This window comes from Bufo gargarizans, chromosome 4 (genome assembly GCF_014858855.1).
Source record: "Bufo gargarizans isolate SCDJY-AF-19 chromosome 4, ASM1485885v1, whole genome shotgun sequence".
Taxonomy (NCBI): domain Eukaryota; kingdom Metazoa; phylum Chordata; class Amphibia; order Anura; family Bufonidae; genus Bufo; species Bufo gargarizans.
Window position 1 is genome coordinate 189,277,394 of NC_058083.1, and position 23,102 is coordinate 189,300,495.

Sequence of the window (23,102 nt, forward strand, 5' to 3'; positions counted from 1 at the left end):
GGGGCATTGCCATTACACCTAGAGGCTCTGCTCTCTCTGTAACTGTCATGTCCTCTGCACTTTGATTGACAGGACCAGGCAGTGTAAACATCATCATGCCTGGCCCTGCCAATCAAAGGCCCCATTTGCATATATTTAAACATCATTTTTCTCAGGAATGTGGGCACATATGAACATGGGACCAACACAGATGCCTTCAGCTGCCAAGCGCTCATCAAGAGATCAGCCAGTGTCATAGGTACAAATCTGCTGACAGATGCCTTTTAAGGTTATCAAGTCCTTTTTACCATATAGTGAATGCTGCAGAAAAATGCTGCAATTGTGTTTTTTTTCTATTTCACCTGATTTATGAAAAAACCACAAAAAAAAACCACAATGCACTATATGGAATATTAAACCGTAAAAAATACAATTAATAAAAAAGTTAAAAGATAAAAAACATAAAGATAAAACCAATTAGGGTTTTTGGAAGGCAGGGAAAGAAAAACTTGGCTTGGTCTTTAACTTGTATTATAGTGCATATAGCAATGTGTCCCGTGCTCATATGATCTTATGACTCGTGTTTCGGAGGGCATATGGTCTCGTGCAAGGACCCTAAAGGATCTTTGCAGAGAGCAATTATTACCTTATTATTTACTGTGCAGCAATGTTGGTCCTTGCAGTGTTTGCACAGGGGTGAGCCGTGTACACTGAAGTGTGGGCACGTGCAGTGTGTTCGCCCTACGCATATCCTGCATGAATGATTGACGTTACAGTGCACACAGTACCCTCCACATGACTTACACCCTAAGGCCCCTCATATCTGTGCCTTCTAGACACTGGCTGGAGACTGGCTTGTGCAGCTTTATGTGCAGTATATAGTTTTTCTAAAAGATGGCTGGACTATTGTACCTCTAGCTCCTCATAGATTGTAAGCTCTTGTGATCGGGGCTTTCACTGCTGTTAGACTTTTTAATTAGTTGTGTCACAATGTAATGCCTGATCTGGTTTCTCAATTGATTGTGTCAGAAATAGACAAGGCTGCATGCAAGAAAGGAGCTTCCATGCATAGCTGCATCTTACCTGTGCGCTCACTCTTTCAATTTCATCCACTTTGAAATGATGCGTCTTATTGCTGTCTTCATTAAACTGCTGGATGATGCGATTAGCCTTTGCTTTTATTTCTGGGGTGATATCGGTGATTGGATTGGGGCAGTCCGGGCAAATACGATAAACTGTTCCAGAAGGAACTGATAATAAAAGGGTCATTGAACGAGCAGATTGATTTGACAGGAGCAGCCGACGTCCTACATTATACGTTGCTCTTACCTGTGCCAAGGGTGCAATTATAATTCAAGAGTCTCTGACTTCTCGATGTCTTGGATATGAAAGTGATGACTTTACAGTGACCAGATACCTGGAGCATACAAGTATAGAGCTTGTAAAGTATTCTTGTTCTATGCATATTTTTAGAGATGAGTTTAGAACAATGGAGAAGCTTAGTGATTACACAGAGAGTTGGCAAGAAAAGCTCTATGTGGCTATATGGAAGGTTATGCACCTGGACTGAGGAAACAACATGTGCAGTTTTGTATTAAAGAGGAACTTTCACCACTCCTGGCATGCCTATTTTCATAGCTATATGTATTCCCCATGTAATAACAATTCTGGAACATCTATTCTTATGGCTCTATGTTGTGCCATTCCTTTATTATTTCCACAAGAAGTTATGAATGAATAGCTAGCAGTCTGCAGTAAGGGTACAGAGGGGAGGTAACCAGTTCTGGGGGGGGGGGGGGGTGTACCTGCACAGACTCACTCTATCCAATCAGTGCTTCCATTTTCAGACTGTGCAGGTTACCTGCCCTCTGTACTCTGTAGAAATAATAAAAGAACGGCAGAACATAGAGCCATAAGAATAAATGTTCCAGAGTTGTTATTACATGGGGAATGCAAGTAGCTATTAAAACAGTGGTGACAGGTCCTCTTTAAAATTAAATAATTCTTCACTGAGTAAAACTACTAGTGAAAAAGATATTGGTGGATAGTACACGGTGACAGCTGCTGTCAAGCCAAATAAAATCATGGCAAGATAAAAAACAAAGAAATATGTCTGTTCCTATGGATAGCACCGATAAATTACCACCTAGATATCTCCAAAGACTCAAATTCCAAACATGCAATTTTTTATTGTTCCACTCACTTGAAAGTGGATAAAGGGGTTCTGCGGTGGGTTAATGCTTATGGCCTATTCTCAGGATAGGTCAATATCTGATCTGCAACGTCTGATTCCCTGTACCCTGTTGATCAGCTCCCCTAGCTTAAACCCCCTTCATGACCAGGCCACTTTTTACAATTCTGCACTACACTACTTTCACGGTTTATTGCTCGGTCATACAACTTACCACCCAAATGAATATTACCTCCTTTTCTTCTCACTAATAGAGCTTTCATTTGGTGGTTTTTCATTGCTGCTGACATTTTTACTTTTTTTGTTATTAATCGAAATTTACAGAATTTTTTGCAAAAAAAATGACATTTTTCACTTTCAGTTGTAAATTTTTTCAAATAAAACTACATTTCTATATAAATTTTTCTCTAGATGTATTGTTCTACATGTCTTTAACCACCTCCCGACCGCTGTACGCGTATATGCGTCCGGGAGGTGGTTGCTTTATTCCTCCTGGACGCATATACGCGTCTTCTCGCGAGACGCGAGATTTCCTGTGAACGCGCGCGCACAGGCGCGCGCGCTCACAGGAACGGAAGGTAAGCGAGTGGATCTCCAGCCTGCCAGCGGCGATCGCTCGCTGGCAGGCTGGAGATCCGAATTTTTTAACCCCCTAACAGGTATATTAGACGCTGTTTTCATAACAGCGTCTAATATACCTCCTACCTGGTCCTCTGGTGGTCCCTTTTATAAGGATCGACCACCAGAGGACTCAGGTAGGTCAGTACAGTCGCACCAAACACCACACTACACTACACTACACCCCCCCCGTCACTTATTAACCCCTTATAAACCCCTGATCACCCATGATCACCCCATATAAACTCCCTGATCACCCCCCTGTCATTGATCACCGCCCTGTCATTGATCACCCCCCTGTCAGGCTCCGTTCAGACGTCCGTATGATTTTTACGGATCCACGGATACATGGATCGGATCCGCAAAAAGCATACGGACGTCTGAATGGAGCCTTACAGGGGGGTGATCAATGACAGGCGGGTGATCACCCATATACACTCCCTGATCACCCCCTGTCATTGATCACCCCCCTGTAAGGCTCCATTCAGACGTCCGCATGATTTTTACGGATCCATGTATCCATGGATCCATAAAAATCATGCGGATGTCTGAATGGAGCCTTACAGGGGGGGTGATCAGTGACAGGGGGGTGATCACCCTGATCACCCCCTGTCATTGATAACCCCCCTGAAAGGCTCCATTCAGACGTCCGCATGCGTTTTGTGGATCCGATCCATGTATCCATGGATCCGTAAAAAATCATGCGGATGTCTGAATGGAGCCTTACAGGGGGGGTGATCAGTGACAGGGGGGTGATCACCCTGATCATCCCCTGTCATTGATAACCCCCCTGAAAGGCTCCATTCAGACGTCCGCATGCGTTTTGTGGATCCGATCCATGTATCCATGGATCCGTAAAAAATCATGCGGATGTCTGAATGGAGCCTTACAACGGGGGTGATCATTGACAGGGGGGTGATCACCCTGATCACCCTGATCATCCCCTGTCATTGATAACCCCCCTGTAAGGCTCCATTCAGACGTCCGCATGCATTTTGTGGATCCGATCCATGTATCCATGGATCCGTAAAAAATCATGCGGATGTCTGAATGGAGCCTTACAGGGGGGGTGATCAGTGACAGGGGGGTGATCACCCTGATAATCCCCTGTCATTGATAACCCCCCTGTAAGGCTCCATTCAGACGTCCGCATGCGTTTTGTGGATCCGATCCATGTATCCATGGATCCGTAAAAAATCATGCGGATGTCTGAATGGAGCCTTACAGGGGGGGTGATCATTGACAGGGGGGTGATCACCCTGATCATCCCCTGTCATTGATAACCCCCCTGTAAGGCTCCATTCAGATGTCCGCATGCATTTTGTGGATCCGATCCATGTATCCATGGATCCGTAAAAAATCATGCGGATGTCTGAATGGAGCCTTACAGGGGGGGTGATCATTGACAGGGGGGTGATCACCCTGATCACCCTGATCATCCCCTGTCATTGATAACCCCCCTGTAAGGCTCCATTCAGACGTCCGCATGCGTTTTGTGGATCCGATCCATGTATCCATGGATCCGTAAAAAATCATGCAGATGTCTGAATGGAGCCTTACAGGGGGGGTGATCATTGACAGGGGGGTGATCACCCTGATCACCCTGATCATCCCCTGTCATTGATAACCCCCCTGTAAGGCTCCATTCAGACGTCCGCATGCATTTTGTGGATCCGATCCATGGATCCGTAAAAAATCATGCGGATGTCTGAATGGAGCCTTACAGGGGGGGTGATCAGTGACAGGGGGGTGATCACCCTGATCACCCCCTGTCATTGATAACCCCCTGTAAAGCTCCATTCAGACGTCCGCATGCGTTTTGTGGATCCGATCCATGTATCCATGGATCCGTAAAAATCATGCGGATGTCTGAATGGAGCCTTACAGGGGGGTGATCAATGACAGGGGGGAGATCAGGGAGTCTATATGGGTGAGAAAAATATCTTGGTCAAATGCCAACTTTGTATAAAAAAATGGGAAAAGTTGTCTTTTGCCAAGATATTTCTCTCACCCAGCATGGGTATATGTAAAATGACACCCCAAATCACATTCCCCAACTTCTCCTGAGTACGGCGATACCAGATGTGTGACACTTTTTTGATGCCAAGGTGGGCAAAGGGGCACATATTCCAAAGTGCACCTTTCGGATTTCACCGGTCATTTTTTACAGATTTTGATTGCAAAGTACTTCTCACACATATGGGCCCCTAAATTGCCAGGGCAGTATAACTACGCCACAAGTGACCCCATTTTGGAAAGATGACACCCCAAGGTATTCCGTGAGGGGCATGGCGAGTTCCTAGAATTTTTTATTTTTTGTCGCAAGTTAGTGGAATATGAGACTTTGTAAGGAAAAAAGAGAAAGAAAAAAAATCATCATTTTCCGCTAACTTGTGACAAAAAATAAAAAATTCTAGGAACTCGCCGTGCCCCTCACGGAATACCTTGGGGTGTCTTCTTTCCAAAATGGGGTCACTTGTGGCGTAGTTATACTGCCCTGGCAATTTAGGGGCCCAAATGTGTGAGAAGTACCTTGCAATCAAAATGTGTAAAAAATGGCCTGCAAAATCTGAAAGGTGCACTTTGGAATATGTGCCCCTTTGCCCACCTTGGCTGCAAAAAAGTGTGACACATCTGGTATCGCCGTACTCAGGAGAAGTTGGGGAATGTGTTTTGGGGTGTCATTTTACATATACCCATGCTGGATGAGAGAAATATGTTGGCAAAAGACAACTTTTCCCATTTTTTTTATACAAAGTTGGCATTTGACCAAGATATTTTTCTCACCCAGCATGGGTATATGTAAAATGACACCCCAAAACACATTCCCCAACTTCTTCTGAGTACGGCGATACCAGATGTGTCACACTTTTTTGCTGCCAAGGTGGGCAAAGGGGCGCATATTCCAAAGTGCACCTTTTGGATTTCACCGGTCATTTTTTACACATTTTGATTGCAAAGTTCTTCTCACACATTTGGGCCCCTAAATTGCCAGGGCAGTATAACTACCCCACAAGTGACCCCATTTTGGAAAGAAGACACCCCAAGGTATTCTGTGAGGGGCATGGTGAGTTCCTAGAATTTTTTATTTTTTGTCGCAAGTTAGTGGAATATGAGACTTTGTAAGAAAAAATAAAAAAAATAAAATCATCATCATTTTCCGCTAACTTGTGACAAAAAATAAAAAGTTCTATGAACTCACTATGCCCATCAGCGAATACCTTAGGGTGTCTACTTTCCGAAATGGGGTCATTTGTGGGGTTTTTTCTACTGTTTGGGCATTGTAGAACCTCAGGAAACATGACAGGTGCTCAGAAAGTCAGAGCTGTTTCAAAAAGCGGAAATTCACATTTTTGTACCATAGTTTGTAAATGCTATAACTTTTACCCAAACCATTTTTTTTTTTTGCCCAAACATTTTTTTTTTATCAAAGACATGTAGAACAATAAATTTGGCGAAAAATGTATATATGGATGTCGTTTTTTTTGCAAAATTTTACAGCTGAAAGTGAAAAATGTCATTTTTTTGCAAAAAAATCGTTACATTTTGATTAATAACAAAAAAAGTAAAAATGCCAGCAGCAATGAAATACCACCAAATGAAAGCTCTATTAGTGAGAAGAAAAGGAGGTAAAATTCATTTGGGTGGTAAGTTGCATGACCGAGCGATAAACGGTGAAAGTAGTGTAGTGCCGAAGTGTAAAAAGTGCTCTGGTCATGAAGGGGGTTTCACCTAGCGGGGCTGAAGTGGTTAATAAAAAAAACATGCAATAAGTGTATATTTATTGGTTTGCGCAAAAGTTATAGCGTTTACAAACTATGGTGCAAAAATGTGAATTTTCGCATTTTGAAGCAGCTCTGACTTTCTGAGCAGCTATCATGTTTCCTGAGGTTCTACAATGCCCAGACAGTAGAAACACCCTGCAAGTTTTTATTTTTTGTCACAAGTTAGCGGAAAATGATGATTTTTTTTTTTTACTTACAAAGTCTCATATTCCACTAACTTGTGACAAAAAATAAAAACTTCCATGAACTCACTATGCCCATCACAAAATATCTTGGGGTGTCTTCTTTCCAAAATGAGGTCACTTGTGGGGTATTTATACTGCCCTGGCATTTTAGGGGCCCTAATGCGTGAGAAGTAGTTTGAAATCCAAATGTGTAAAAAATGCCCTGTGAAATCCTAAAGGTGGTCTTTAGAATTTGGGCCCCTTTGCCCACCTAGGCTGCAAAAAAGTGTCACACATGTGGTATCGCCGTACTCAGAAGAAGTAGGGCAATGTGTTTTGGGGTGTATTTTTACATATACCCATGCTGGGTGAGAGAAATATCTCTCTAAAAGTCAACTTTTCCCATTTTTTTTATACAAAGTTGTCATTTTAGAGAGATATTTCTCTCACCCAGCATGGGTATATGTAAAAAGACACCCCAAAACACATTGCCCAACTTCTCCTGAGTACAGCGATACCACATGTGTGACACTTTTTTGCAGCCTAGGTGCGCAAAGGGTCCCAAATTCCTTTTAGAAGGGCATTTTTAGATATTTGGATTCCAGACTTCTTCTCATGCTTTAGGGCCCCTAAAATGCCAGGGCAGTATAAATACCCCACATGTGACCCCATTTTTGAAAGACACCCCAAGGTATTCCATGAGGGGCATGGCGAGTGCATAGAAGATTTTTTTTTTTTTGCCACAAGTTAGCGGAAAATGATTTTTTTGGGTCTCCCTTTCCGCTAACTTGGGACAAAAATTTCAATCTTTCATGGACTCAATATGCCCCTCGAATACCTTGGGGTGTCTTCTTTCCAAAATGGGGTTATTTGTGGGGTGTTTGTACTGCCCTGGCATTTGAGGGTCTCCGCAATCATTACATGTATGGCCAGAATTAGGAGTTTCTGCTATTCTCCATAGGCCCCATGCACACGGCCGTGTGCGGGCCGTGGAACCGCGGCCTGGATCCCTCCTGAGAGCAGGAGCGCACGGCGTCACTGGTTGCTATGACGCCGTGCGCTCCCTGCTGCCGCCGCAATACAGTAATACACTGGTATGATCTATACCAGTGTATTACTGTACTGTGCCGGCAGCAGGGAGCGCACGGCGTCATAGCAACCAGTGACGCCGTGCGCTCCTGCTCTCAGGAGGGATCCAGGCCGCGGTTCCACGGCCCGCACACGGCCGTGAAACACGGCCGTGTGCATGGGGCCTTATATTGAGCATACGGGTAATGAGATTTTTTTTTTCCGTTCAGCCTCTGGGCTGAAAGAAAAAATGAACGGCACAGATTTCTTCATTCGCATCGATCAATGTGGATGAAAAAATCTCTGCTGAAAAAAAAGGAGGGGAAAGCCGTCTGCCAGGATATAGGAGCTCCGCCCAACATCCAAACCCACTCAGCTCGTATGCCCTGGCAAACCCGATTTCTCCATTCACATCAATCGATGTGGATGAATAATTTATTGCCGGGATTTTTTTTTGAATTTTTTTTTATATACAAAGTGTTTGCCAAAGCATATGAACACCGCCCCTCGGCAAACGTATCTTTTTTACTGCAGAGGAGAAATCTCGTCTTGCAGCGCCGCATACACCGACTTTTGTGTAATCTGACAGCAGCGCAATGCTTCTGTCAGAATGCACATCAGTGCTGCAGCTGGTTCATTGGTTGGTCCACCTAGAAGGTATAAAAAAACAAACAAGCAAAAAAATAAACAGGCCGCAACGCAATAAATTTATTAACATTAACATTTGAACAGAACATTAACTTTTATAAACTTTATAGAACTTTTGGAACAGAACATTAACTTTTTTGCTTACCGGTGATTTTTTTTTGTTTTGCTTTTTTTTTTACCATTATAGGACAAACCTCTCCTTCCCCATGGGACAATGTGCAAAGCACAAATCGCCCAGAGATGTGGCGAAGTACATTATGCACTTTGTCCCAGGTGAAAGGAGAGGTTTGCAGAAGCTGTGAGTAAAAGGGCCCTAAGAGCCCTGTGTGCCTGTCCTGTGTGACGCAATCCCTATGCTAATAGTGTACCTGTGTGTGGTACTTCCCGAAACACTCCCCTAAGCATAGGGTAGAGTGGTCAGGGCAGTCAGGACAGAAATAGCGGGGGTCACGCCTTATTCCACTTCTGCTACAGACACAACATTTTTTTGGGGGTGGCTGTTGGTTTGAGGTACCAGCAACGACATTGGGGAAATGTCGCTCATGTAGACGGCTCACTACACTCATGGTTGGGGCCACGGAACCTCCTGGATACAGGAGGTTCTCAATGATCTCTTCCTGAAATTTGAGGAAGGATCTTGTTCTCCCAGCCTTACTGTAGAGAACAAAACTATTATACAGTGCCAATTGAATTAAATATACAGACACCTTCTTATACCAGCGTCTTGTCCTGCAAGAAAGTAAATAAGGAGCCAACAGCTGGTCATTGAGCGAATTATAGTTGTGGACACAGAGGGGCTTTTCAATGACTCCAGTTGCTCGTTCAATTTCGATTGTCTGCGTGAATGGAGGAGAGCATGTAAACGTCACGCTTGTCTCTCCATTTCACCGTGAGCAGTTCTTCGTTACACAAGGCAGCCCTCTCCCCCCTTGCACGACGGGTGGTAACGAGCCGTTGGGGAAGCCCCAGTGACTAGGTCACGCGGTGCCACAGCAGCCAATCTGTTCTAAAAAACAAATGCCTGAAGAGGGGCCCACTTGTGTAAAAATTGTCCACATAAAGATGGTACCCCTTGCCAAATAAGGGTGACACAAGTCCCAGACTGTCTTCTCACTGCTCCCCAGGTAGTCAGGGCAACCGACCGGCTCCAGGGTCTGATCTTTACCCTCATAGACTCTAAATTTGTGCGCATAGCCTATGGCCCTTTCACAGAGCTTATACAATTTGACCCCATACCGGGCGCGCGTGCTCGCTTGGGATGTATTGTTTGAAGCCAAGGCGCCCGGTAAAATGTATAAGGGACTTGTCTATGCAGATGTTTTGCTCAGGGGTATACAAATCTGCAAATTTGGTGTTAAAGTGGTCTATGAGAGGCTGAATTTTGTGGAGCCAGTCAAAAGCTGGGTGGCCTCTGGGACGAGAGGTGCTGTTGTCACTAAAGTGCAGGAAACGCAGGATGGTCTCAAATCGTGTCCTGGACATGGCAGCAGAGAACATGGGCATGTGATGAATTGGGTTCATGGACCAATATGACCGCAATTCATGCTTTTTTGTCAGGCCAATGTTGAGGAGAAGGCCCAGAAAAGTTTTAAATTCAGAAACTTGGAGACTGGGCATAAAAGTCCAAGAGCTCCGCAGTCAAGAACAGCTCAAAAAACCTCAGTGCCGATCCGATCTGAGCTGTCTCAACCCGAACTCTAGACTGGGCGGTGAAAGGGGGAACTACTGGTGCGGCTGAAGTTGGGGGCTGCCAATCAGGGTTTGCCAGCACCTCAGGGACTCTAAGGGCTCTACGGGCCTGTCTGTGCGGTGGCTGCGATGGGGGAACTAATGCACGTGCCACCGTACCAGCTTCAACTGCCCTTCTGGTGCCCGCCACTTCACCATGTTCTACGGCAGTGCTGGTACTAAGTCCAGGATGGGCTGCGCTGCTGGTGTATGCCTCACCACGTAATCCGACAGCGCCAGCCGTTGAAGCGGATCCTGCGCAACCTGTGGTCTAGCAACACGGGGCCGGGTACGCCTGGTGGTATCAGGGACCTCAACCTTATCGTCCGAACTTTGGGTCAGACTGCCACTGCTTTCTAGTCTGACCCGCTGGATTCGTCAGATGAGGGTTCCCATTCCTCATCCGACTGGGTCAGAAGCCTGTAGGCCTCTTCAGAAGAATACCCCCTGTTTGACATTTGGGCAACTAAATTTAGGGGTATTCCCTGAGACTACCCAAGAAAAAAAGCAAGCCTGTCTTACAAATGGGAGGCTAGCGAAGTACCGGAAGCCGCTGCGATTGATAAAAAATACCAAAACTGATTTTTTATTTATCGCCGAAGCGCTTGTAAAGTGATTGTGCAGTGATAAAAAAAAATAAAAAATTTCACTGCGGCGGGGCGGGCGTGGGTGAACGCACGTGTGGGCGACCGATCAGGCCTGATCGGGCAAACACTGCGTTTTGGGTGGAGGGCGAACTAAGGTGACACTAATACTATTATAGATCTGACTGTGATCAGTTCTGATCACTTACAGATACTATAAAAGTACCAATGCTGATTAGCGATACGCGAATCAGTGACTGCGGTGCGGTGGGCTGGGCGCTAAACGACGCTAACTACCTAACAAAGGGGCCTAAACTAACCTAAAACCTAACCGTCAATACTAGTGAAAAAAAAAGTGACAGTTTACACTGATCACTTTTTTCCCTTTCACTAGTGATTGACAGGGGTGATCAAGGGGATTAATTGGGGTGATGGGGGGTGATCTGGGGGCTAAGTGTAGTGTTTGGTGTACTCACTGTGATGTGTGCTCCTCTGCTGGGACCAACTGACGAAAAGGACCAGCAGAGGAGCACAGAAGCCATTTAACACCTTATATTTATAAATATGTGTTAGATGGCTTCTGATTCGATTTTTTAAAAGTCACCAACCTGCCAGCGCTGATTATTCTGATGTAACGATTCCCGTCCCGCACTGCGCGTGTGCGGGCCGGCTCTGCCCGAAATCTCGCGGCTCGCGAGAAGATGCATCGGCGCGTCTAGGAGGAACAACAGGGCCGCCGCCAGGACGCAATCCTGCGTGCGGCGGTCCTGAGCTGGTTAAAGAGGTAGTGGGGCTCATGTAGGTGCTACTTCCTCCTCATAATTACCTGCACATTGTCTCGATTGATCCTTCCCATTCCAGTGAATGTATTGAAATTACAAGAGACAGGACGCACAGGTAATTTTGAAGAGAAAGTCTTTAAACAGCTGATCGGTGGTGTTGCCGGGAGTCAGATCCCCACCAATCTGATATTGATTGCCTATTCTGAGGGTAGAGCAGCAATATTAACCCACTGCTCAAGTAAAATAGATGTATTGATGGTGAATATTATAAACATAACTACAGACAATGAGCTAGTGCAGATGTCAGAATGCTGACTGTCATATTCTTCCCTAAGATTATATATGTTTCTACTAGCTAGCACATTCACCTGTTGTGTAACACACAAGACATTATAGATGTTTGCTGGTATTTGTTATTATCAGCTTATCGATAAGTGGCATGGCTCTCTGGTGGTCTCTACTTACAATTTCATGGAATGAAATGTGATTATTGCTACACTCTTTCCACGATTTCCCACTCAGGACAGAGCATTTAGTTTCAACCACATCCAGATCCATATAGTAGATGAAGCCTCCATGTTGTGTCACTGGCTGAAATTAGAAAATGATCAAATAAAAAAAAGAGAGAATAAAAAATAAAAATAAAAAAACAGCAACAACTAGAAGTCATTGTGTTGTTTTCTCTCATTCAGTTGTTTTTTCTTTCAGTGATTTTCAACTATATTTCTTATATCTGACCGCCATTATAATTGTCAGAGGGGTTGCTGTTCACCAGTATTCCCAGGACTTGGTCACAACCTCTATGGGAACTGTAATAGCAATCAATTTCCTTCAGTCACTTTTGTAGAAAAAGAAGGCATCAGAGGAGAAATGTATAATACAACACAGGTTTGGTGATGGATCCCATTGGAATCAGGGGCACCATCCAGATAATATCTAATTACAATGGCCACCCTATAAGGTTCCTTTCATACTACATTTTAGTGTGCTTGTGAGTGCATATTCTAAGGCAAATATATGTTGACTTATGACATATTTTTGTATATGTTTTATATGTTACTTTTATATACCCGTGCAAAGGACCTAGCTTTGTATGGGTATATTTCATCTATTTAATTTAATGTTTGTGTGTGTCATTAAAAGATATCGACAGTATCCCCCTTAAGAGTGACCTCTACAGCACCCTGTCCCTTAACACTGACCTCCATAGCGGACCATCCCCTTAACTGTGACCTCCACAGTTCCCTGTCCCCTTAACAGAGACCTCCACAGTGTCCGACCCCTTATCAGTGAACTCCACAGCAGCCTGCCCCTTTAACAGTGACCTCAACAGCATTCCGCCCCCTTAACAGTGACCTCCACAGCAGCCTGCCCCTTTAACAGGGACCTCCACAGCGGCCGCCCCTTCATTAGTGACCTCCACAGTACCCAATTCCCCTTAACAGTGGCCTCTACAGCAATCTTCCCCTTAACACTAACCTCCATAACAGACCGTCCCCTTAACTGTGACCTCCACAGTTCCGTGTCGCCTTAACAGAGACCTCCACAGTTCCCGCCCCCTTAGGTGGCAAGACGTCCGGTTTTAGACTGGACAGTCCGGCTTTCAGACTCCCTGTCCTCTGTCCGGCACCGGACCTGGACGGACACACAGGGATGTTCTTTTGAACAGCTCACTCTCAGACAGCAGCACTGTGCTGTCTGAGCATGAGCTGCAGGGAGAAAGTCACCCTTCCTCGATCCCCTGCAGCTGACAGAAGTTGGTTTTTACCTTAATTTTTTCAATCCCGGTTGACTGCGGAGTGGGAGGGGGTGTGGCTTAGCGGGACCTGGGGGCGTGGTTTTAAGTCCTTCTTTTGAGGGTGGCCTCAATGGCCACCCTACCTGCCCCTGAACTGTGACCTCCACACCACTCCGCTCCCTTAACAGTGTCATCCATAGCACCCTGCCCCTTTAAAGCTGACCTACAGCATTACAGCAGTGAAGAAAAATGGCTGGGTTGTTATGGAAACCTGGTGTAAAACTGTGTGTATGTGGAGACTAAGGGCCTGTGAGCTTCTATTGGCTTATATGGGTCATGTGACCAGGTTTCTATTGGCTAATATATTTTTTGGGAATATCTCACGCAGGGATGTCCTTTTGAACAGCTCGCTCTCAGACAACAGCACAGTGCTGTCTGAGCATGATCTGCAGGGAGAAAGTCACCGTCCCTCCCACCCCTGCAGCTGACAGAAGTTGATTTTTACCTTCATTTGTATTTAATCCCTGTCGGCTGCGACGTGGGAGGGGCGTGGCCTAACCAGATTTGGGCGTGGCTTAGCGGGACATGGGGGCGGGGTTTTTAAGTCCGTCTTTTGAGAGTGGCCTGAATGGCCACCCTACCTGCCCCCTGAATTGTTCACCTCCACAGCACTCTGCTCCCTTAACAGTGTCATCCACAGCTCCCTGCCCTTTTAAAGCTGACCTGCAGCAGTGAAGAAAAATGGCTGGGTTGTTATGGAAACCTGGTGTAAAACTGTATGTGGAGACTAAGGACCTACAAGCTTCTATTGGCTGATAAGGGGCATGTGACCGTGTGTATGGCAGTTGGGGTATGAAGAGAAAGACCTGCAGGCTTCTTTTGGCTAATGTAGGTCATGTGATATGCTATATTTGCATTTTTTGGGAATATCTCAGGAATGATATGTCCTAGAGAGCTGTGACCCCCTACAGGATTTCTTTCCAAGTAGCAAGGGATGTGTATACCAAGTTTCTTTGAAATCGATGGTTGCGTTTTTTGTAGTGAAAGGTCCTCCTTAATGTCCTCCTACATCAGTCATAGTGTAAAATAGCATAGAAACTTTTAATTCATTTTCTGTTTCCACTAAAACCCACAAAAAACCTACATGTTTTTGCTATTATATCCATTTATGTTGTAATTAAACAGTAATATATTACTATTCCTTATATTTAATATTAATAAAACGGACAGCAGACTTTAGTTCAATGTGATTTGCTGTGCAGGTAAACTTAATTATATAAACTAGTTATAACAAGAAAGTCAAATCCAGCTCTGTATATTTCTATAAACCTATACAAACCTACTTAAAAATTTTGATTTGTAGTTTAAACTGGATATTATAATCATTATATTTTATCAAATTTATCAAAGATGGCATGGTTTCTCACCTCTTTGGCCATGTATTTTTATGTTGATATGTTTATGTGACAAGGAAACCCAATTCAATTTGTTTTTACCATGTCATTGCTATAGGATGGTCACTTACCTCCTGCTGGACAACCGAATTAATTCGCACTGGTCTTAACACAAATCCCTCATCGCGATGTTCGTTGATAAGGTTCATTGCCACATCTGTTTCAAATAGTGTTTCATTGCAATCTAGAGCGATTATATTAGGAAATGGAGGGCTTGTGGCAGAACACAATGCCACCAATAAGGCTATTATTACAAACTGCTCCATGTTGATCAAGTCCTGCAAAACTAATGTGTGGCCTGATCAACCGTATAACTTCCAATGCCCTGTATTATATAGCCCTTAATTGTGGACACTGGCTTTTATCCCTGAACTTTTTGTTAGGGAACTACAAATAAAAGGTAAATGATTAGTCTGCTTGATTTGATAAATACTGCCACTATCTATGCAGGACTGGTGCCCATTTTATTATCTATGGTAAACTGACTTGCTCAACTGCTTTCTAGTTATCTTTAACCAACCAGTCAACAAGACAAAAAACTGAAAGCTGAACAAAAAAATGAGGTAAAGGATGTGACCACTGCAATACATGTGCAAATAAGTTATTTTCACATATATAAATTGTAACGGATCTCCTGGCACCCCGACTGGGTACCTCCGTTGATGGATGCTCCTAGTGCTTCCCGAGAACTCTAAGCACTCCACTTGACACCGTAAGCACTGCCGACCCCACGAACCGCCGCAGCTTGGTTGGTATCTCACCGTCTTCTACCCACCCTGGACCTACGACAAGGCTTCCAGGTTCTAGTGGGTACACCTCTCTTCCTTCAGAGAGTGATGCAGGGACAGGAACAGCTCTTACAAGAGCTAGGGATTATACTATGGAGAGTATAATGATTATAGCAATCTCCAGAGTGTAGTTCCAGTCCCCCAAACATAGAACAGGACACTTTAATGGGGCAACATGTCAGCCTTTTATGCAGGTCATCCAGCAAGGGACACTCCCATGGGGGACCTTGTGGAAGACTGAGACAGTTTCTTACATAATCAATCACATGCAGTTACAGGCAGAAAATTCCCACCTGTAACCAACACAATGGGATAGCAATCACTCATACTCAGAAGCTACACACTTTTCCCTTTGTAGAATAATGAGCTACTTCTTTTCTCTGGAACGCCCTCTGCCGCTGAGGAAATTGAACGATTGTCTACTCTCCCTGGAACACTGCTGGGTAGGGGTAGCGACCATCTTCACTCCCAGTGATGCTTGCTGCTGAGATGAGGGACCGACAGTTTCCTCTCTCTGAGACAGGGGCTGCCACTAGGGAGAGAGACCGGTTGTTTCTCCTCCCTTTATGACACACTGCCGCCGGGGATCTGGGCCAGCATCCCTGCAGGGCCAGTAGAGAGACCTTCAGGGCTGCTCTCCCAGTAGAGGCATTCGCAGCTCCAACCGCAACCTCTGCTCCTCACTGGGGAGACTCTCGCCCTGCCGACGCTGCGCGTCCTCCAGGGCCTCGTGCCATACGCCTTTCTGGACTGCATCCCTGTAATCCGGGTGATCCTCCTCTTCATCATGGAACGCTGTCCAAGAACTAGCTGATTCCATGCTGCTGTCGCAAGGGGCGCTGTACGAGTACTATCGTTGCCCTAATTATAAATCCACAAATGGTGTCGCCGTGCTGCTTCTCCTCGCTCTAGGACCCCATCCCACTGCTGCCACCACTGTAATGGATCTCCTGGCACCCCTACTGGGTACCTCTGTTGATGGATGCTCCTAGTGCTTCCCAAGGGCTCCAAGCACTTCGCTCGACACCGTAAGCACTGCCGACTCCACGACTGCCGTAATTTGGTTGGGATCTCGTCGTGTTGTGCATTTTCATACGTATACAATATTATCTAATGACTTTATGATCAAAATGTATGCTCATCTCATTGCCTTTATGAATAAAATCAGCCTGAACCAAAGTTCCATTATGTGGCTGAGGAAGCCAAGATGAGTTCATGGCAAGTTCAGTTTATAAAAAAAAATTATTGTGAATATAAACGGACATTGTGTTTAAAAGTTATTGCTAAAGATGTGGGACCATCTGTAAGGAGTAAGTCAACTCCCTAAAACATATATGTCTGGAGGGAACAAGGTTACATGATAAGGTTTCATGTCCTTGAGGCACACCTGCTATATGAAGTTCAATTTATATATTCATAATTATATTGTATATATCTCTGCATGGTATATTTAGTTTACAACATATGTTAATCAATAATTCATATAATGTATTATCTATGTGTAACAATGTATCAATTTATATATATATGTGTTATACCATGTATTTATCATTTAGAGGGTATTGTAGAAGGTACAGAAACAAGTAAGTTTATGTTAATTGGATTTTATGAGAAGAGAAAATGTTATTTCAAAACAATAGTTATTCATGGATGTAGATAAGTGAAACGTACAAGTTCCGATGCCAAGCATCAAACCCGCTATATGAAATTTTCATCAAGTCAAACTATATTTCAAAAAGATAGGAGAAGACAGTCAACTCCAACAAGTCCAGGATATAGGTAATTAAAAGTGTCAGGGAAAGACCTTCCTCAATGATTTATATAGAAAGGTCAACAAGGTCCTGAAAACATATTATTAGATATTTAATTTTAAATGCTTAAAAGTTGTGATGTTCATTTACAATACCGCAGTGCCATCTGGAGGCAGATGGACAATATTATATTATTTCATTATTTGTTCTTGACCATATTAGGAGTTGATATGACATCATGGTATTATTAGCATGCAAGTACACCCACCTTACCTGATTGGGAATCCCTAATCTAAAGGGGATGATTCTTAGATAAGGGGGGGAATAATTACTCGTGTGCGGGGTAGCAAGGGAGAACTAGAGAGAGAGGGAAAAAAGATCCATGTATCCATTGAGCCATTCATTCAAAAAGAAAAACTTTATCAGAAGAAACTTGGATTATTCTTTTTGGATTACTAGGAAAGTTCTTCAGAACTGGTCCCATCTGAACTCTGTCTACCTTTGACCCGGTAACGTATATTTTGTTTACTACTCATGATATTAATAAGATATTTCTCTCGGTATATAGCCAAGAGTTCCCATACTGTGGGAATATATAGTCTTAGGTGCCTCCATAATGCTGATTATTCTCTTAGCAAAGATGCATATTGTTAATGGAAGATCTGACATTATTTGAAAAGAGGACTAAACCCTTGGAAAGTTATTTTCCTTAGTCTGATTGCCGAGCTGAATATTTTATCATATTAATATCATATATTTTTGATTGGTCATAGGAAAACAGAGTCAAGGGATAACAGTTATTTTCCTGTAAATCCGTGTTTTATTGTTATAGCCTGTTTGATAACAGAAGATCCTAAGTTTCTCCTGGTATATGAGTCCGTTTGTTACAAGTATGACACTGGTTGTCATAAATCACCAAGTTATGCTGTGCTGATCAGATAGGGGTGTGTTAACACCACCGCGTGGTACATTTTGGGTGTTACTTTGTAACTTCATCATTTGTTTTGCAGTTGTATTGTTTTATGTTCTTGGTTTTTATGATAAACGATTATATATTTTTGCATATACAATTGCTCCTTTTGTTTCACTGCTTGCACAAATTAAATTAAGATACTTGATAAAAAGAACTTAGAGGCGTTTTTTATGTCCGCCTGGAGGATAATATAATTTTTATATTTTTTTTTATCCTCTCTTTTATATGAAGATTCTTTCATATAGAAGATATATGACAGTCGTCTTCTACCCACCCTGGACCTACGACAAGGTTTCCAGGTTCCAGTGGGTGACCCTATCTTCCTTCATAAAGCAATGCCGGAACAAGCTCTTACAAGAGCTAGGGATTATACTCTGGAGAGTATAATGATTATCACAATCCCCAGAGTGTAGTTCTCCCATCCCCCAAACATGAGCCTAGACTTCATGAAGGGTAGAACAGGACACTTTAATGGGGCAACATGTCAGCCTTTTATGCAGGTCTTCCAACAATGGACACTCCCCATAAGGACCTTTTGGAAGACTGAGACAGTTTTTACATAAACCAATCACATGCAGTTACAGGCAGAAAACACACACATGTGATACAATTATTCAACACAATGGGATAACGTAATCACTCACAGGCAGACAACAGCCACCTGTGATACAATTAATCAACACAATTGGATAACGTAATCACTCACAGGCAGAAACTACCCATTTTTCTCTTTGTAGAATAATGAGCCGGGGAGGGGGGGGAAGGGCCTCCATAGTTCTGGGGCCATAGTCCATAGGAAGGAGGCTAGCCCTCAGGCCTCTCCAGGAGCCCCAGTGACGGTTCAGTCCGTCAACGTCTCCATTCTCTTTAATATTTTTCTCACCCCTCTCAGATATGGTATCACAGCATTTCCAATTCCTCCTTTTCTTTGTCATCAAGGTTGGAGGCACTGAGGATACTGGGGTCCTTATCAGACTCTTCATCTTCTGGCATTCTCTCTAGAGGGTCACCCAGGATATTGTTCCCCATTCATGTAGGCTCTAGGAGAGCCATCTCACAGTAGTAGACAACATCTGCATGCTGATCGTCTGTCTCCTGGTATTTCTTCCCCAGCAGACCGCTAGCTTTTTGGAAGACATTGACGGCAAAGGGAATGTCTTTCATTACCAGGTCCTGGCTACTCACTACTACGAGTCTCTTGGATTCAGCCTCCATATCAGCCAAATTACTGGGTTCCACAGAACCATCTTCCATCTTCTCTGCCTCGGCCGGCACCACGGCACCACCATCTCCAGACCCATTCTTAACAGGCTCTGGCTTAGACTTCTTGGCATCTTTTAGAGGACTCTCCTCTTCAGGTTTCTCATTTTCCTTTGATTGAGCCAACCTGTCATCTCGAGAAGCTCTTGCCTCTAACTTTTTAAGTTTAGTCCTCATTTCTTCCACCTACTGCTCGAGAGCACACTTAGGCCTCTTTCACACGGGCATCACGGATTTGGGCCGGATAAGATGCGGGTGCATCGCGGGAAAATACGCGATTTTTCCACGCGAGTGCAAAACATTTTAATGAGTTTTGCGTGCGCGTGAGAAAAATCGGCATGTTTGGTACCCTCACAGAAGTTCGGGTTTGGGTTAGGTGTTGTGTAGATTTTATTATTTTCCCTTATAACATGGTTATAAGGGAACATAATAGCATTCTTAATTCAGAATGCTAAGTAAAATAGTTATGGAGGGGTTAAAAAATAAAAAATTTTTTTACTTGCCTTCTCTTTCTTCTTCTTTGAGGAAAAAGACCTGTGGTGACGTCACTGCGCTCATCACATGGTCCGTCACATGATCCATCACCATGGTCCCCATCCCGATCGTCTCCTAGCAACCATGGGTGAAAATGGCACCGCATCCGCACTTGCTTGCGGATGCTTGCGATTTTCACTCAGCCCCATTCACTTATATGGGGCCTGCGTTGCGTGAAAAACGCACAAAATAGAGCATGCTTCGATTTTCACGCAACGCACAAGTGATGCTCATCACAGCATTGCACCAGCGCGGAAATCTCGCCCGTGTGAAAGAGGCCTTAGGCCTCTTTCACACGGGCGTCTTATTTTTGGCCCGGATAAGAGGCAGGTGCGTTGCGGAAAAATGCGAGATTTTTCCGCGCGAGTGCAAAATATTGTAATGCGTTTTGCACTCGCGTGAGAAAAATCGCGCATGTTTGGTACCCAAACCCGAACTTCTTCACAGAAGTTCGGGCTTGGGATTGATGTTCTGAAGATTGTATTATTTTCCCTTATAACATGGTTATAAGGGAAAATAATAGCATTCTGAATACAGAATGCATAGTATAATAGGGCTGGAGGGGTTAAAAATAAATAAAAAAAGTTAACTCACCTTCTCCTCTTGATCGCGTAGTTCCCGGTCTTATTACTTCTTGAATGAGCTGTGGGCTAAATGACCTGTGGTGATGTCAGATCACATGCTCCTATCACATGGTCCATCACCGTGGTGATGGAGCATGTGATCTGATGTCACCACAGGTCATTTAGCCCACAGCTCATTCAAGAAGTAAAGAGACCGGGAACTACGCGATCAACAGGAGAAGGTGAGTTAACTTTTTTTTTTTTTTAACCCCTCCAGCCCTATTATACTATGCATTCTGTATTCAGAATGCTATTATTTTCCCTTATAACCATGTTATAAGGGAAAATAATACAGTGAATAGACTGTCACCTAGCAACCATGCGTGAAAATCGCACCGCATCCGCACTTGCTTGCGGATGCTATGCGATTTTCACGCACCCCATTCACTTCTATGGGGCCTGCGTCGCGTGAAAATCGCACAATATAGAGCATGCACAAGTGATGTGTGAAAATCAACGCTCATGTGCACAGCCCCATAGAAATTAATGGGTCAGGATTCAGTGCGGGTGCAATACATTCACCTCCCGCATCGCACCCGCACAGAAATCTCGCCCGTGTGAAAGGGGCCTTGGACTTCTCCAGCTCATAGACGTTCTTCCCAACGTCATCCTTTGAGCTCATGAGATCTTCCATCTCTGCTCTGAGTTGCCTGTTCAGCCTCTCAAATTCATCTCGCTCCTCAAGTGCTTCTTCAAGGGCTCTAGCCAAGGAGAGGGCCTTGGTCTCCTTCTCTCGAGCATCAGTCTCCACTCGGTCACATTCTTCGGCATACCGGGCCGAGATGTTTTTCTCTTCAGCCAGGGACTGATCAAACTTCTTCTATTTCCTCTTCAACTTAGACATACTTTGTCTCTGGTGGCCCTCTTTCCTGCTCAGCATGATGTCTGGATCGCTCAGAAGCTGCAAGTTCCTCTTGAAGTTGGAGAATTTCCGCTTTTATTTATGACTCTAGATCCTTTAGTTCATTCAGTTCTTTCTGAGTATTCTCCTTTGACTCTTCTGGAGCTTTCTCCAGTTGCTCTGCGAGAACAACTAGTAGGGGTGGCTAACCTGTGGCTCTTGAGCCGCATGCGGCTCTTTGCTTCTTCAAGTGCGGCTCTAGCTGTGCAGTCAGGCCGGCTCACTCTCCACCCCATGCTCATCTCTTTTCCTGATCGGGCACTGTTGCTACTTTGCAGCTCCAGCTCACTCTCCAATAAATCCTGATGCACACAGTGTGAGAATGTAGTACGTGGGGACACGCACTATGACCTGACGTTGTGCTCATCGGGTCACAGTGGAGAGCGTGTCAGACCTGCAGAGTAGCAGGTGCCCAAGCAGGAGCCCAGTGCCTGATCAGGGAAGAGATTTTTTAAAATCATAGAACTGAGCATGGGGGTCTGATCTAAGCATCAGAGGTTCTGTTCTGAGCAAGGGGGGGTCCTGGTGTGGGCAATGGGAGAGATCTTTCTTGGTTTTTGAGGTGTCTACTCCACTGCAGCTCGTGCTTAGCACTTAGATGCCTGGTCATGCAGGTTGTGCTCAGGTTGAGAACGTTTATGCCTCGTTTCAGGCTCTGATTGCACAGCGTGCAAACCACTCGTGTCTTGTCATCAGCACATTGTCTGAAGAACTGCCGCGCCAGGGAACTTGGAGCTGGCTTTGGTGTGCTCGGTCCCTTGCTGCAGTGGGCAGTAGCAGGCGTACTGTCTAGAGGACGGCCGCTCCGCTTTTGCACCCTGCTCCCTCTTCTGCTGTGCTGTTGGCTCTGTGCGACCACCTCCTCTTCCTCCGAACTACATAGGTCACTCGCATGACCTTGATTCCATGTGGGGTCGAGGTCCTCATCGTCCTCCAGATCATCTTCCACCCAGTCTTCACTAGTGATGAGCGGCAGGTGCCATATTCGATTTCGACGAAATTCGCGAATATTAGATAGAATATTTGCTTTATATTCGTCGAAATCGAATATTCGTCATTATTCTTGTTATCGCGATTAATATGCGATTTAAATAATGGAGCGTCCCCATCACCATGGGAACGACTCCATATACTAGAATGTACTGTCGGATTTGAGAATTACGTTGAAATCGCAATTCGATTATTTCAAGTTATAATAATCGAATTTCGATTGTAACTTAAAGGCTACTCTCCTATTGAAATAGCAATGCGATTAATTCAAGTTATAATAATCGAATTTCGATTTTAACTTAAAGGCTACTCTCCTATTGAAATAGTAATGCGATTAATTCGTTATAAAAATCGAATTTCGATTTTAACTTAGCACTGCTATATTCCATATTCGTTAATTCTAGCCTAATATGGAATATAGCAGTGCTAAGTTAAAATCGAAATTCGATTATTATAACTTGAAATAATCGAATTGCGATTGAATTCTCAAATCCGACAGTACATTCTAGTATATGGAGTCGTTCCCATGGTGATGGGGACGCT

General features: G+C 44.2%; 1 protein-coding gene across 2 annotated transcripts in view; it reads right to left on the minus strand.

The window, feature by feature from the left end:
* Positions 1–15,068, minus strand: part of LOC122936229 (fetuin-B-like) — a 48,396-nt gene extending 33,328 nt beyond the window's left edge. For both annotated transcript variants that reach the window (XM_044292323.1, XM_044292324.1), the window contains exons 1-4: positions 14,811–15,068; positions 12,013–12,138; positions 1,309–1,396; positions 1,063–1,229 (exon numbers count right to left, since the gene is read on the minus strand). In XM_044292323.1, coding sequence (XP_044148258.1) covers positions 1,063–1,229; positions 1,309–1,396; positions 12,013–12,138; positions 14,811–15,005 — 576 coding nt within the window. In that variant the 5' untranslated portion in view covers positions 15,006–15,068. The remainder of the gene's footprint in view (positions 1–1,062; positions 1,230–1,308; positions 1,397–12,012; positions 12,139–14,810) is intronic.
* Positions 15,069–23,102: the final 8,034 nt, after the last annotated feature.